Source organism: Crinia signifera, chromosome 2 (assembly GCF_055691185.1).
Source record: "Crinia signifera chromosome 2, ASM5569118v1, whole genome shotgun sequence".
Classification (NCBI taxonomy): Eukaryota; Metazoa; Chordata; class Amphibia; order Anura; family Myobatrachidae; genus Crinia; species Crinia signifera.
Genome location: NC_139218.1, coordinates 403,902,295 through 403,918,653, shown reverse-complemented (window position 1 = coordinate 403,918,653; position 16,359 = coordinate 403,902,295). Strand labels below are relative to the sequence as shown.

General features: G+C 54.0%; 1 protein-coding gene across 1 annotated transcript in view; it reads right to left on the bottom strand.

Annotated features, from left to right (window-relative positions):
- The window catches only part of LOC146058638 (transient receptor potential cation channel subfamily M member 2-like), a 183,064-nt gene that overhangs the window by 163,552 nt on the left and 3,153 nt on the right, over window positions 1–16,359 (bottom strand). The window contains exons 4-5 of the mRNA XM_083170911.1: window positions 2,013–2,089; window positions 1,006–1,171 (exon numbers count right to left, since the gene is read on the bottom strand). Of these exons, the coding sequence (XP_083027037.1) occupies window positions 1,006–1,171; window positions 2,013–2,089 (243 nt within the window). The remainder of the gene's footprint in view (window positions 1–1,005; window positions 1,172–2,012; window positions 2,090–16,359) is intronic.

Sequence of the window (16,359 nt, the reverse complement as noted above, 5' to 3'; positions counted from 1 at the left end):
GATACTGGGGCAGATGTACTTGCACTCTGATCATGGGGACTGATTCAGGGTTCTATGCTGTCTGCCACAGCTGCAAGTGTGTTCTCAGATACTGGGGCAGATGTACTTGCACTCTGATAATGGGGCCTGATTCAGGGTTCTATGCTGTCTGCCACAGCTGCGAGTGTGTTCTTAGATACTGGGGCAGATGTACTTGCACTTTGATCATGGGGCCTGATTCAGGGTTCTATGCTGTCTGCCGCAGCTGCGAGTGTGTTCTCAGATACTGGGGCAGATGTACTTGCACTCTGATCATGAGGCCTGATTCAGGGTTCTATGCTGTCTGCCACAGCTGCAAGTGTGTTCTCAGATACTGGGGCAGATGTACTTGCACTCTGATCATGGGGCCTGATTCAGGGTTCTATGCTGTCTGCCGCAGCTGCGAGTGTGTTCTCAGATACTGGGGCAGATGTACTTGCACTCTGATCATGGGGCCTGATTCAGGGTTCTATGCTGTCTGCCACAGCTGCAAGTGTGTTCTCAGATACTGGGGCAGATGTACTTGCACTGTGATCATGGGGCCTGATTCAGGGTTCTATGCTGTCTGCCACAGCTGCGAGTGTGTTCTCAGATACTGGGGCAGATGTACTTGCACTCTGATAATGGGGCCTCATTCAGGGTTCTATGCTGTCTGCCACAGCTGCAAGTGTGTTCTCAGATACTGGGGCAGATGTACTTGCACTCTGATCATGGGGCCTGATTCAGGGTTCTATGCTGTCTGCCACAGCTGCAAGTGTGTTCTCAGATACTGGGGCAGATGATGTACTAAGCTGTGGACACAGACATACAGTAGCCTGACTCCCAATCACTTTGTCGCTCTCTGCGACCGCTATAGCAATCTGCCGATAATCCCTGATCCACGAATACATGGGGTCGGCATACAGCTCTGAATCAGGCACATAGACCACAGAAGATGTCTCGGACACCACACAGTGCCCAGGAAGACACTCAGAACCCTGCGCTCACCTTTGCCCATGTCCTACAGGTTCCTGTGAAGGCAATATCTCCATGGGAATCACAGGGGAATTCCTTCACACAGTTCTGAGGGTCCCACGTGGATTCTGGACACACATCAGGATCCGTGACCTCCGGGACGTGTGACTCTCGGGTTTGGCCACAGCCGCAGATCATTCTGAGTGAGGGAAAATGACATGGTGATATGGTGACATGCTGACAGGTGACATGGTGACAGGTCTCATGGTGACAGGTAACAGGTGTCATGGTGACAGGTGTCATGCTGACAGGTAACATGGTGACAGGTGACTGATGATAGGTCTCATGGGGACAGATCTCATGGTGACAGGTAACGGGTGTCATTTTGACAGGTGACATGTGACCAGGTGACTGATGATAGGTGTCATGGTGACAGGTGACATTATGACAGGTGACAGGTGTCATGCTGGTCATTCCTGTCCAGAAAACCTCATTCTCTACAATAAACAGAACGCGGCTCCCAATGTTCCCAAAATGTCACAGAATAACCTGCTCCCACCGGAGACCAGAACCAATCACAGCGTAGGGAACAATCAGTAATTATCAGCATTGTCACATATCTATTGCTTCACTGTCACAGCCCCAGGCTCCTTCCTCCCGGACTGTGCAGCTGCTGACATAGTGCATGTCATCAACATTATCAGCATTGTCACATAACAATCCCCCCCCCCCCCATTCTCCTTCCTCCGGACTGTGCAGCTGCTGAACTAGTGCATGTCATCAACATTATGAGCATTTGGGCAAAGAACTCCCACCTCCACCACTGGACGATCCCCTGATTATTGCACACTCAGAGGAATGATTGTACAGTGTATGGCTAGCGTCAGATGTCTATGGATGCACCATGTGACCATAAAAGGGGAATTTACAAAGATGAGAGTTGTATATCACATGGTATGTTACTAAGGGCCACCAATCCGATTATATTATCTTCTAGAAGGTGCAAATTACATTTTCAAGTGTGTATATAACGTATTTACCCTTCGCCTGATGGGATAAATGTCAAACATTCTTTCTTCTTAATATTACTTGTCACCCATGAGTTAAGGACATCAGCCTGTGAATAAACAATGTGAGACATCAGAATCATAAACAGCGAGGAGGAGACAGCACAAGAGCGGTCTGTGAGGAGGAGACAGCACAGGAGTGGTCAGTGAGGAGGAGACAGCACAAGAGTGGTCAGTGAGGAGGAGACAGCACTGGAATGGTCAGTGAGGAGGAGACAGCACAGGAGTGGTCAGTGAGGAGGAGACAGTGCAGGAGTGGTCAGTGAGAAGGAGACAGTGCAGGAGTGGTCAGTAAGGAGAAGACAGTGCAGGAGTGGTCAGTGAGGAGGAGACAGTGCAGGAGTGGTCAGTGAGAAGGAGACAGTGCAGGAGTGGTCAGTGAGGAGGAGACAGCACAGGAGTGGTCAGTGAGGAGGAGACAGCAGAAGAGCGGTCAGTGAGGAGGAGGCAGCACAGGAGTGGTCAGTAGAGAGAAGACAGCACAAGAGTGGTCAGTGAGGAGGAGACAGCGCAGGAGTGGTCAGTGAGGAGGAGACAGCACAGGAGTGGTCAGTGAGGAGGAGACAGCACAGGAGTGGTCAGTGAGGAGGAGACAGCACAGGAGTGGTCAGTGAGGAGGAGACAGTGCAGGAGTGGTCAGTGAGGAGGAGACAGCACAGGAGTGGTCAGTGAGGAGGAGACAGCACAGGAGTGGTCAGTGAGGAGGAGACAGTGCAGGAGTGGTCAGTGAGGAGGAGACAGCACAGGAGTGGTCAGTGAGGAGGAGACAGCACAAGAGCGGTCAGTGAGGAGGAGGCAGCACAGGAGTGGTCAGTAAGGAGAAGACAGCACAAGAGTGATCAGTGAGGAGGAGACAGCGCAGGAGTGGTCAGTGAGGAGGAGACAGCACAGGAGTGGTCAGTGAGGGGGAGACAGCACAGGAGTGGTCAGTGAGGAGGAGACAGTGCAGGAGTGGTCAGTGAGGAGTAGACAGTGCAGGAGTGGTCAGTGAGAAGGAGACAGCGCAGGAGTGGTCAGTGAGAAGGAGACAGCACAAGAGTGGTCAGTGAGGAGGAGACAGCAGAAGAGTGGTCAGTGAGGAGGAGACAGTGCAGGAGTGGTCAGTGAGGAGGAGACAGTGCAGGAGTGGTCAGTGAGGAGGAGGCAGCACAGGAGTGGTCAGTGAGGAGGAGACAGCACAAGCGTGGTCAGTGAGGAGGAGACAGCACAGGAGTGGTCAGTGAGGAGAAGACAGCGCAAGAGTAGTCAGTGAGGAGGAGACAGCACAGGAGTGGTCAGTGAGGAGAAGACAGCGCAAGAGTAGTCAGTGAGGAGGAGACAGCAAAGGAGTGGTCAGTGAGGAGAAGACAGCGCAAGAGTAGTCAGTGAGGAGGAGACAGCACATGAGTAGTCAGTGAGGAGGAGACAGCACATGAGTGGTCAGTGAGGAGGAGACAGCACAGGAGTGGTCAGTGAGGAGAAGACAGCACAGGAGTGGTCAGTGAGGTCAGTGAGGAGGCGACAGCACAGGAGTGGTCAGTGAGGAGAAGACAGCGCAAGAGTAGTCAGTGAGGAGGAGACAGCACAGGAGTGGTCAGTGAGGAGAAGACAGCACAAGAGTAGTCAGTGAGGAGGAGACAGCGCAGGAGTGGTCAGTGAGGAGGAGACAGTGCAGGAGTGGTCAGTGAGGAGGAGACAGTGCAGGAGTGGTCAGTGAGGAGGAGACAGCACAAGCGTGGTCAGTGAGGAGGAGACAGCACAGGATTGGTCAGTGAGGAGGAGACAGCACAGAAGTGGTCAGTGAGGAGGAGACAGCACAGGAGCGGTCAGTGAGGAGGAGACAGCACAAGAGCGGTCAGTGAGGAGGAGGCAGCACAGGAGTGGTCAGTAAGGAGAAGACAGCACAAGAGTGGTCAGTGAGGAGGAGACAGCGCAGGAGTGGTCAGTGAGGAGGAGACAGCGCAGGAGTGGTCAGTGAGGAGGAGACAGCACAGGAGTGGTCAGTGAGGAGGAGACAGCACAGGAGTGGTCAGTGAGGAGGAGACAGCACAGGAGTGGTCAGTGAGGAGGAGACAGCACAGGAGTGGTCAGTGAGGAGGAGACAGCGCAGGAGTGGTCAGTGAGGAGGAGACAGCACAAGCGTGGTCAGTGAGGAGGAGACAGCACAGGAGTGGTCAGTGAGGAGGAGACAGCACAGGAGTGGTCAGTGAAGAGGAGACAGCACAGGAGTGGTCAGTGAGGAGAAGACAGCACAGGAGTGGTCAGTGAGGAGAAGACAGCACAGGAGTGGTCAGTGAGGAGGAGACTGCACAAGCGTGGTCAGTGAGGAGGAGACAGCACAGGAGTGGTCAGTGAGGAGAAGACAGCGCAAGAGTAGTCAGTGAGGAGGAGACAGCACAGGAGTGGTCAGTGAGGAGAAGACAGCGCAAGAGTAGTCAGTGAGGAGGAGACAGCACAGGAGTGGTCAGTGAGGAGAAGACAGCGCAAGAGTAGTCAGTGAGGAGGAGACAGCACAGGAGTGGTCAGTGAGGAGAAAACAGCGCAAGAGTAGTCAGTGAGGAGGAGACAGCACAGGAGTGGTCAGTGAGGAGGAGACAGCAGAAGAGTGGTCAGTGGGGATGAGACAGTGCAGGAGTGGTCAGTGAGGAGGAGACAGTACAGGAGTGGTCAGTGAGGAGGAGGCAGCACAGGAGTGGTCAGTGAGGAGGAGACAGCACAAGCGTGGTCAGTGAGGAGGAGACAGCACAGGAGTGGTCAGTGAGAAGAAGACAGCGCAAGAGTAATCAGTGAGGAGGAGACAGCACAGGAGTGGTCAGTGAGGAGAAGACAGCACAGGAGTGGTCAGTGAGGAGAAGACAGCGCAAGAGTAGTCAGTGAGGAGGAGACAGCACAGGAGTGGTCAATGAGGAGGAGACAGCAGAAAAGTGGTCAGTGAGGAGGAGACAGCACAGGAGTGGTCAGTGAGGAGGAGACAGCACATGAGTGGTCAGTGAGGAGGAGACAGCACAGGAGTGGTCAGTGAGGAGAAGACAGCACAGGAGTGGTCAGTGAGGAGGAGACAGCACAAGCGTGGTCAGTGAGGAGGAGACAGCACAGGAGTGGTCAGTGAGGAGGAGACAGCACAGGAGTGGTCAGTGAGGAGGAGACAGCACAGGAGTGGTCAGTGAGGAGAAGACAGCACAGGAGTGTTCAGTGAGGAGGAGACTGCACAAGCGTGGTCAGTGAGGAGGAGACAGCACAGGAGTGGTCAGTGAGGAGAAGACAGCGCAAGAGTAGTCAGTGAGGAGGAGACAGCACAGGAGTGGTCAGTGAGGAGAAGACAGCGCAAGAGTAGTCAGTGAGGAGGAGACAGCACAGGAGTGGTCAGTGAGGAGAAGACAGCGCAAGAGTAGTCAGTGAGGAGGAGACAGCACAGGAGTGGTCAGTGAGGAGGAGACAGCAGAAGAGTGGTCAGTGAGGAGGAGACAGTGCAGGAGTGGTCAGTGAGGAGGAGACAGTACAGGAGTGGTCAGTGAGGAGGAGGCAGCACAGGAGTGGTCAGTGAGGAGGAGACAGCACAAGCGTGGTCAGTGAGGAGGAGACAGCACAGGAGTGGTCAGTGAGGAGAAGACAGCGCAAGAGTAGTCAGTGAGGAGGAGACAGCACAGGAGTGGTCAGTGAGGAGGAGACAGCAGAAGAGTGGTCAGTGAGGAGGAGACAGCACAGGAGTGGTCAGTGAGGAGGAGACAGCACATGAGTGGTCAGTGAGGAGGAGACAGCACAGGAGTGGTCAGTGAGGAGAAGACAGCACAGGAGTGGTCAGTGAGGAGGAGACAGCACAAGCGTGGTCAGTGAGGAGGAGACAGCACAGGAGTGATCAGTGAGGAGAAGACAGCGCAAGAGTAGTCAGTGAGGAGGAGACAGCACAGGAGTGGTCAGTGAGGAGAAGACAGCGCAAGAGTAGTCAGTGAGGAGGAGACAGCACAGGAGTGGTCAGTGAGGAGAAGACAGCAGAAGAGTGGTCAGTGAGGAGGAGACAGTGCAGGAGTGGTCAGTGAGGAGGAGACAACACAAGCGTGGTCAGTGAGGAGACAGCATAGGAGTGGTCAGTGAGGAGGAGACAGCACAGGAGTGGTCAGTGAGGAGGAGAGAGCAGTGGAGTGTTCAGTGAGGAGGAGACAGTACAGGAGTGGTCAGTGAGGAGGAGACAGCGCAGGAGTGGTCAGTGAGAAGAAAACAGCAGAAGAGTGGTCATTGAGGAGGAGACAGCACAAGCGTAGTCAGTAAGGAGGAGACAGCACAAGCGTGGTCAGTAAGGAGGAGACAGCAGAAGAGTGGTCAGTGAGGAGGAGACAACACAAGCGTGGTCAGTGAGGAGGAGACAGCACAGGAGTGGTCAGTGAGGAGGAGACAGCAGAAGAGTGGTCAGTGAGAAGGAGACAGTGCAGGAGTGGTCAGTGAGGAGGAGACAGCGCAGGAGTGGTCAGTGAGGAGGAGGCAGCACAGGAGTGGTCAGTGAGGAGGAGACAGCACAAGCGTGGTCAGTGAGGAGGAGACAGCACAGGAGTGGTCAGTGAGGAGAAGACAGCGCAAGAGTAGTCAGTGAGGAGGAGACAGCACAGGAGTGGTCAGTGAGGAGAAGACAGCGCAAGAGTAGTCAGCGAGGAGGAGACAGCACAGGAGTGGTCAGTGAGGAGAAGACAGCGCAAGAGTAGTCAGTGAGGAGGAGACAGCACAGGAGTGGTCAGTGAGGAGGAGACAGCAGAAGAGTGGTCAGTGAGGAGGAGACAGCACAGGAGTGGTCAGTGAGAAGAAGACAGCACAGGAGTGGTCAGTGAGGAGAAGACAGCGCAAGAGTAGTTAGTGAGGAGGAGACAGCACAGGAGTGGTCAGTGAGGAGAAGACAGCGCAAGAGTAGTCAGTGAGGAGGAGACAGCACAGGAGTGGTCAGTGAGGAGGAGACAGCAGAAGAGTGGTCAGTGAGGAGGAGACAGTGCAGGAGTGGTCAGTGAGGAGGAGACAGCACAAGCGTGGTCAGTGAGGAGACAGCATAGGAGTGGTCAGTGAGGAGGAGACAGCACTGGAGTGGTCAGTGAGGAGGAGAGAGCAGTGGAGTGTTCAGTGAGGAGGAGACAGTACAAGAGTGGTCAGTGAGGAGGAGACAGCGCAGGAGTGGTCAGTGAGAAGGAGACAGCAGAAGAGTGGTCATTGAGGAGGAGACAGCAAGAGCGTGGTCAGTGAGGAGGAGACAGCAGAAGAGTGGTCAGTGAGGAGGAGACAGCACAAGCGTGGTCAGTGAGGAGGAGACAGCACAGAAGTGGTCAGTGAGGAGGAGACAGCAGAAGAGTGGTCAGTGAGAAGAAGAAAGCAGAAGAGTGGTCAGTGAGTAGGAGACAGCGCAAGTGTGGTCAGTGAGGAGGAGACAGCACAGGAGTGGTCAGTGAGGAGGAGACAGCAGAAGAGTGGTCAGTGAGGAGGAGACAGCACAGGAGTGGTCAGTGAGGAGGAGACAGCACATGAGTGGTCAGTGAGGAGGAGACAGCACAGGAGTGGTCAGTGAGGAGAAGACAGCACAGGAGTGGTCAGTGAGGAGGAGACAGCACAAACGTGGTCAGTGAGGAGGAGACAGCACAGGAGTGGTCAGTGAGGAGAAGACAGCGCAAGAGTAGTCAGTGAGGAGTAGACAGCACAGGAGTGGTCAGTGAGAAGGAGACAGAAGAAGAGTGGTCATTGAGGAGGAGACAGCACAAGCGTGGTCAGTAAGGAGGAGACAGCAGAAGAGTGGTCAGTGAGGAGGAGAGAGCACAAGCGTGGTCAGTGAGGAGGAGACAGCACAGGAGTGGTCAGTGAGGAGGAGACAGCAGAAGAGTGGTCAGTGAGGAGGAGACAGCACAGGAGTGGTCAGTGAGGAGGAGACAGCACAAGCGTGGTCAGTGAGGAGGAGACAGCACAGGAGAGGTCAGTGAGGAGAAGACAGCGCAAGAGTAGTCAGTGAGAAGGAGATAGCACAGGAGTGGTCAGTGAGGAGAAGACAGCGCAAGAGTAGTCAGTGTGGAGGAGACAGCACAGGAGTGGTCGGTGAGGAGAAGACAGCACAAGAGTAGTCAGTGAGGAGGAGACAGCACAGGAGTGGTCAGTGAGGAGGAGACAGCAGAAGAGTGGTCAGTGAGGAGGAGACAGTGCAGGAGTGGTCAGTGAGGAGGAGACAGCACAAGCGTGGTCAGTGAGGAGACAGCATAGGAGTGGTCAGTGAGGAGGAGAGAGCAGTGGAGTGTTCAGTGAGGAGGAGACAGTACAGGAGTGGTCAGTGAGGAGGAGACAGCGCAGGAGTGGTCAGTGAGAAGGAGACAGCAGAAGAGTGGTCATTGAGGAGGAGGAGACAGCACAAGCGTGGTCAGTGAGGAGGAGACAGCAGAAGAGTAGTCAGTGAGGAGGAGACAGCACAAGCGTGGTCAGTGAGGAGGAGACAGCACAGGAGTGGTCAGTGAGGAGGAGACAGCAGAAGAGTGGTCAGTGAGAAGAAGAAAGCAAAAGAGTTGTCAGTGAGTAGGAGACAGCGCAAGCGTGGTCAGTGAGGAGGAGACAGCACAGGAGTGGTCAGTGAGGAGGAGACAGCAGAAGAGTGGTCAGTGAGGAGGAGACAGCAGAAGAGTGGTCAGTGAGGAGGAGACAGCAGAAGAGTGGTCAGTGAGGAGGAGACAGGGCAGGAGTGGTCAGTGAGGAGGAGACAGGTCAGGAGTGGTCAATGAGAAGGAGACAGCAGAAGAGTGGTCATTGAGGAGGAGACAGCACAAGCGTGGTCAGTGAGGAGGAGACAGCAGAAGAGTGGTCAGTGAGGAGGAGACAGCAGAAGAGTGGTCAGTGAGGAGGAGACAGCACAGGAGTGGTCAGTGAGAAGAAGACAGCACAGGAGTGGTCAGTGAGGAGGAGACAGCACAAGCGTGGTCAGTGAGGAGGAGACAGCACAGGAGTGGTCAGTGAGGAGAAGACAGCGCAAGAGTAGTCAGTGAGGAGGAGTCAGCACAGGAGTGGTCAGTGAGGAGAAGACAGCGCAAGAGTAGTTAGTGAGGAGGAGACAGCACAGGAGTGGTCAGTGAGGAGAAGACAGCGCAAGAGTAGTCAGTGAGGAGGAGACAGCACAGGAGTGGTCAGTGAGGAGGAGACAGCAGAAGAGTGGTCAGTGAGGAGGAGACAGTGCAGGAGTGGTCAGTGAGGAGGAGACAGCACAAGCGTGGTCAGTGAGGAGACAGCATAGGAGTGGTCAGTGAGGAGGAGACAGCACTGGAGTGGTCATTGAGGAGGAGAGAGCAGTGGAGTGTTCAGTGAGGAGGAGACAGTACAAGAGTGGTCAGTGAGGAGGAGACAGCGCAGGAGTGGTCAGTGAGAAGGAGACAGCAGAAGAGTGGTCATTGAGGAGGAGACAGCAAGAGCGTGGTCAGTGAGGAGGAGACAGCAGAAGAGTGGTCAGTGAGGAGGAGACAGCACAAGCGTGGTCAGTGAGGAGGAGACAGCACAGAAGTGGTCAGTGAGGAGGAGACAGCAGAAGAGTGGTCAGTGAGAAGAAGAAAGCAGAAGAGTGGTCAGTGAGTAGGAGACAGCACAAGTGTGGTCAGTGAGGAGGAGACAGCACAGGAGTGGTCAGTGAGGAGGAGACAGCAGAAGAGTGGTCAGTGAGGAGGAGACAGCACAGGAGTGGTCAGTGAGGAGGAGACAGCACATGAGTGGTCAGTGAGGAGGAGACAGCACAGGAGTGGTCAGTGAGGAGAAGACAGCACAGGAGTGGTCAGTGAGGAGGAGACAGCACAAACATGGTCAGTGAGGAGGAGACAGCACAGGAGTGGTCAGTGAGGAGAAGACAGCGCAAGAGTAGTCAGTGAGGAGGAGACAGCACAGGAGTGATCAGTGAGGAGAAGACAGCGCAAGAGTAGTCAGTGAGGAGGAGACAGCACAGGAGTGGTCAGTGAGGAGAAGACAGCGCAAGAGTAGTCAGTGAGGAGGAGACAGCACAGGAGTGGTCAGTGAGGAGAAGACAGCAGAAGAGTGGTCAGTGAGGAGGAGACAGTGCAGGAGTGGTCAGTGAGGAGGAGACAGCACAAGCGTGGTCAGTGAGGAGACAGCATAGGAGTGGTCAGTGAGGAGGAGACAGCACTGGAGTGGTCAGTGAGGAGGAGAGAGCAGTGGAGTGTTCAGTGAGGAGGAGACAGTACAGGAGTGGTCAGTGAGGAGGAGACAGCACAGGAGTGGTCAGTGAGAAGGAGACAGCAGAAGAGTGGTCATTGAGGAGGAGACAGCACAAGCGTGATCAGTAAGGAGGAGACAGCAGAAGAGTGGTCAGTGAGGAGGAGAGAGCACAAGCGTGGTCAGTGAGGAGGAGACAGCACAGGAGTGGTCAGTGAGGAGGAGACAGCAGAAGAGTGGTCAGTGAGGAGGATACAGTGCAGGAGTGGTCAGTGAGGAGGAGACAGTGCAGGAGTGGTCAGTGAGGAGGAGGCAGCACAGGAGTGGTCAGTGAGGAGGAGGCAGCACAGGAGTGGTCAGTGAGGAGGAGACAGCACAGGAGTGGTCAGTGAGGAGAAGACAGCGCAAGAGTAGTCAGTGAGGAGGAGACAGCACAGGAGTGGTCAGTGAGGAGAAGACATTGCTAGAGTAGTCAGTGAGGAGGAGACAGCACAGGAGTGGTCAGTGAGGAGAAGACAGCGCAAGAGTAGTCAGTGAGGAGGAGACAGCACAGGAGTGGTCAGTGAGGAGGAGACTGCAGAAGAGTGGTCAGTGAGGAGGAGACCGCACAGGAGTGGTCAGTGAGGAGAAGACAGCACAGGAGTGGTCAGTGAGGAGGAGACAGCACAAGCGTGGTCAGTGAGGAGGAGACAGCACAGGAGTGGTCAGTGAGGAGAAGACAGCGCAAGAGTAGTCAGTGAGAAGGAGACAGCACAGGAGTGGTCAGCAGGAGGAGAGAGCAGTGGAGTGTTCAGTGAGGAGGAGACAGTACAGGAGTGGTCAGTGAGGAGGGGACAGCGCAGGAGTGGTCAGTGAGAAGGAGACAGCAGAAGAGTGGTCATTGAGGAGGAGACAGCACAAGCGTGGTCAGTGAGGAGGAGACAGCAGAAGAGTGGTCAGTGAGAAGAAGAAAGCAAAAGAGTTGTCAGTGAGTAGGAGACAGCGCAAGCGTGGTCAGTGAGGAGGAGACAGCACAGGAGTGGTCAGTGAGGAGGAGACAGCAGAAGAGTGGTCAGTGAGGAGGAGACAGCAGAAGAGTGGTCAGTGAGGAGGAGACAGCAGAAGAGTGGTCAGTTAGGAGGAGACAGCAGAAGAGTGGTCAGTGAGGAGGAGACAGGGCAGGAGTGGTCAGTGAGGAGGAGACAGGTCAGGAGTGGTCAATGAGAAGGAGACAGCAGAAGAGTGGTCATTGAGGAGGAGACAGCACAAGCGTGGTCAGTGAGGAGGAGACAGCAGAAGAGTGGTCAGTGAGGAGGAGACAGCACAAGCGTGGTCAGTGAGGAGGAGACAGCACAGGAGTGGTCAGTGAGGAGGAGACAGCACAGGAGTGGTCAGTGAGGAGAAGACAGCACAGGAGTGGTCAGTGAGGAGGAGACAGCACAAGCGTGGTCAGTGAGGAGGAGACAGCACAGGAGTGGTCAGTGAGGAGAAGACAGCGCAAGAGTAGTCAGTGAGAAGGAGACAGCACAGGAGTGGTCAGTGAGGAGAAGACAGCGCAAGAGTAGTCAGTGTGGAGGAGACAGCACAGGAGTGGTCAGTGAGGAGAAGACAGCACAAGAGTAGTCAGTGAGGAGGAGACAGCACAGGAGTGGTCAGTGAGGAGGAGACAGCAAAAGAGTGGTCAGTGAGGAGGAGACAGTGCAGGAGTGGTCAGTGAGGAGGAGACAGCACAAGCGTGGTCAGTGAGGAGACAGCATAGGAGTGGTCAGTGAGGAGGAGACAGCACTGGAGTGGTCAGTGAGGAGGAGAGAGCAGTGGAGTGTTCAGTGAGGAGGAGACAGTACAGGAGTGGTCAGTGAGGAGGGGACAGCGCAGGAGTGGTCAGTGAGAAGGAGACAGCAAAAGAGTGGTCATTGAGGAGGAGACAGCACAAGCGTGGTCAGTGAGGAGGAGACAGCAGAAGAGTGGTCAGTAAGGAGGAGACAGCACAAGCGTGGTCAGTGAGGAGGAGACAGCACAGGAGTGGTCAGTGAGGAGGAGACAGCAGAAGAGTGGTCAGTGAGAAGAAGAAAGCAAAAGAGTTGTCAGTGAGTAGGAGACAGCGCAAGCGTGGTCAGTGAGGAGGAGACAGCACAGGAGTGGTCAGTGAGGAGGAGACAGCAGAAGAGTGGTCAGTGAGGAGGAGACAGCAGAAGAGTGGTCAGTGAGGAGGAGACAGCAGAAGAGTGGTCAGTGAGGAGGAGACAGCAGAAGAGTGGTCAGTGAGGAGGAGACAGGGCAGGAGTGGTCAGTGAGGAGGAGACAGGTCAGGAGTGGTCAATGAGAAGGAGACAGCAGAAGAGTGGTCATTGAGGAGGAGACAGCACAAGCGTGGTCAGTGAGGAGGAGACAGCAGAAGAGTGGTCAGTGAGGAGGAGACAGCACAAGCGTGGTCAGTGAGGAGGAGACAGCACAGGAGTGGTCAGTGAGGAGGAGACAGCAGAAGAGTGGTCGGTGAGAAGAAGAAAGCAAAAGAGTCGTCAGTGAGTAGGAGACAGCGCAAGCGTGGTCAGTGAGGAGGAGACAGCACAGGAGTGGTCAGTGAGGAGGAGACAGCAGAAGAGTGGTCAGTGAGGAGGAGACAGCAGAAGAGTGGTCAGTGAGGAGGAGACAGCAGAAGAGTGGTCAGTGAGGAGGAGACAGGGCAGGAGTGGTCAGTGAGGAGGAGACAGGTCAGGAGTGGTCAATGAGAAGGAGACAGCACAAGCGTGGTCAGTGAGGAGGAGACAGCACAGGAGTGGTCAGTGAGGAGGAGACAGCAGAAGAGTGGTCAGTGAGGAGGAGACAGTGCAGGAGTGGTCAGTGAGGAGGAGACAGCACAAGCGTGGTCAGTGAGGAGACAGCATAGGAGTGGTCAGTGGGGAGGAGACAGCAATGGAGTGGTCAGTGAGGAGGAGAGAGCAGTGGAGTGTTCAGTGAGGAGGAGACAGTACAGGAGTGGTTAGTGAGGAGGAGATAGCGCAGGAGTGGTCAGTGAGAAGGAGACAGCAGAAGAGTGGTCATTGAGGAGGAGACAGCACAAGCGTGGTCAGTGAGGAGGAGACAGCAGAAGAGTGGTCAGTGAGGAGGAGACAGCACAAGCGTGGTCAGTGAGGAGGAGACAGCACAGGAGTGGTCAGTGAGGAGGAGACAGCAGAAGAGTGGTCAGTGAGAAGGAGAAAGCAGAAGAGTGGTCAGTGAGTAGGAGACAGCGCAAGCGTGGTCAGTGAGGAGGAGACAGCACAGGAGTGGTCAGTGAGGAGGAGACAACAGAAGAGTGGTCAGTGAGGAGGAGACAGCAGAAGAGTGGTCAGTGAGGAGGAGACAGCAGAAGAGTGGTCAGTGAGGAGAAGACAGGGCAGGAGTGGTCAGTGAGGAGGAGACAGCACAGGAGTGGTCAGTGAGGAGACAGCACAAGAGTGGTCAGTGAGTAGTAGACAGCACAAGAGTGGTCCGTGAGTAGAAGACAGCACAAGTGTGGTCAGTGACTAGACAGCACAAGAGTGGTCAGTGAGGAGGAGACAGCGCAGGAGTGGTCAGTGAGGAGGAGACAGCGCAGGAGTGGTCAGTGAGGAGGAGACAGCACAAGAGTGGTCAGTGAGGAGACAGCACGGGATTGGTCAGTGAGTAGTAGACAGCACAGGAGTGGTCAGTGAGGAGACAGCACAAGAGTGGTCAGTGAGTAGTAGACAGCACAAGAGTGGTCAGTGAGGAGACAGCACAAGAGTGGTCAGTGAGGAGGAGACAGCACAAGAGTGGTCAGTGAAGAGGAAACAGCACAAGAGTGGTCAGTGAGGAGGAGACAGCACAGGAGTGGTCAGTGAGGAGGAGACAGCGCAGGAGTGGTCAGTGAGGAGGAGACAGCACAGGAGTGGTCAGTGAGGAGACAGCACGGGATTGGTCAGTAAGTAGTAGACAGCACAAGAGTGGTCAGTGAGGAGACAGCACAAGAGTGGTCAGTGAGGAGGAGACAGCACAAGAGTGGTCAGTGAGGAGGAGACAGCACAAGAGTGGTCAGTGAGGAGACAGCACAAGAGTGGTCAGTGAAGAGGAGACAGCACAAGAGTGGTCAGTGAGGAGGAGACAGCACAGGAGTGGTCAGTGAGGAGGAGACAGCGCAGGAGTGGTCAGTGAGGAGGAGACAGCACTGGATTGGTCAGTGAGGAGGAGACATCACTGGATTGGTCAGTGAGGAGTAGACAGCACAGGAGTGGTCAGTGAGGAGGAGACAGCACAAGAGAGGTCAGTAAGGAGGAGACAGCACAGGAGTGGTCAGTGAGGAGGAGAGAGCAGTAGAGTGGTCAGTGATTAGGAGACAGCACAGGAGTGGTCAGTGAGGAGGAGACAGTGCAAGAGAGGTCACTAAGGAGGAGACAGCACAAGAGAGGTCAGTAAGATAAGGAGGAGACAGTGCAAGAGAGGTCAGTAAGGAGGAGACAGCACAAGAGTGGTCAGTGAGGAGGAGACCGCACAAGAGTGGCCAGTAGGAGGAGACAGCACAGGAGTGGTCAGTGAGGAGGAGATAGCAGTATAGTGGCCAGTGAGGAGGAGACAGCACAGGAGTGATCAGTGAGGAGGAGACAGCACAGGAGTGGCCAGTGAGGAGGAGACAGCATAGGAGTGGTCAGTGAGGAGGAGACAGCACGGGAGTGGTCAGTGAAGCGAAGAGAGCAGTAGAGTGGTCAGTGAGGAGGAAAAAATTAGATGATGTAATAGAGGTATCAAAGCCGAGGAGGAAAATAGAATAAAACTGGTTATATATAAAATATACAAATAATAATCTACAATACGGAAAGGGAGAGAATCACAAATAACAGAGAAACAGTTTGCAGACAGTACAGTATATGACAGTACAGTATATGACAGTACAGTACAGTATATGACAGTACAGTATATGACAGTACAGTATATGACAGTATATGACAGTACTGAATGTGTGTTGTTCTGTGATAATATTGAGTTATATTGTGACTGGGGAAATACCGTAAATCTCTTGCTCGGTATGCAGACTGCCTTTACCAGGCTTTTAATGGGAAACATAATCTGTTTTATATCTACTAAAGCTAAATATAATAATGGAAGGCAGGGACGTTGTGATGATCCTCGGGGAGCCCCACCCTGGTTCATCAGTAGGTAGACCCCCCCCCCCCCCCTTCAAAGCCCTAGAGGCTTGCACCCTAACTCAGGGGGTGGCTTCCCACCTATTCCTAACCATAGCCCAGTGACTACCAGGCATTCTCAGGACTGGGAATACCCTGTGAAATGCAGGGTTGTAATGTTTCTCGAATGAGGCAAGCAGGCAATGCGGACAGCTGACACCCCCCTATCTCAACAACCCCCCGCGTGACCCGGGGCGCCATACCCTTTCTAAAGGCGGAGATGACAGCTAGGCAAAAATGATCGCACACATGAACCCTGGTGTCCTCACAGACGTGCGGTGAGGTAAATGGCTGAGGAGTCCCTGGCAAGTACCAGAGCCAGATTTGCACACAATGGGGCAGATGTATTAAGCCTTAAGAAGAGATAACTGGAGATGAAGTGAAAGGAGATAACAGAGCAGCCAATCAGCTGTGCTTGAAAATGACAGTCAGGAGTTGATTGGCCGGTGCTTTATCTCCACTTTAGCTCCAATGTATCTCTTCTCCAGGCTTAATACATCTGCCCCCTTATATGAGCCATGGGGTACATGCCGGCATTATACACATGTGCAGCAGTATACACTGCTGGAGATTCACTGAGTTTTGATAAGAGATGTGCAGAACAGGTAGCCAGGTGAGGCACTGTAGATGAGGTACTGTAGGTGAGGCACTGCCTCACCTGCCATAGACTGTTTACTCCACAGTTTTGACTGTAAATATGATTAGCATTGTGAGATTATCAGACTCAGAGTAAAACTGTAATTATGGTATTTTTTATGTGTAGTGATTAATGTACTTTTTAGTCCATATGTACCCTATGTCCATCATGTTTATGTCACTGTCCCCCCCCCCCCCCCATGTGTGTGTGTAGTTCCAGAACTATAGTATTAGTCTGTATATCATATGCTGCTACCCTTATATGGTCACACAGGAAGGCTCCCAGGAGAAACTATGTGCAGCCTCTAACCAAAAGGCAATCTCCACAGGGGGTGATCAGGACATAACCCAATTACACTGTGATTGTTCCTTCTATTTGCACTTCTTTGTGC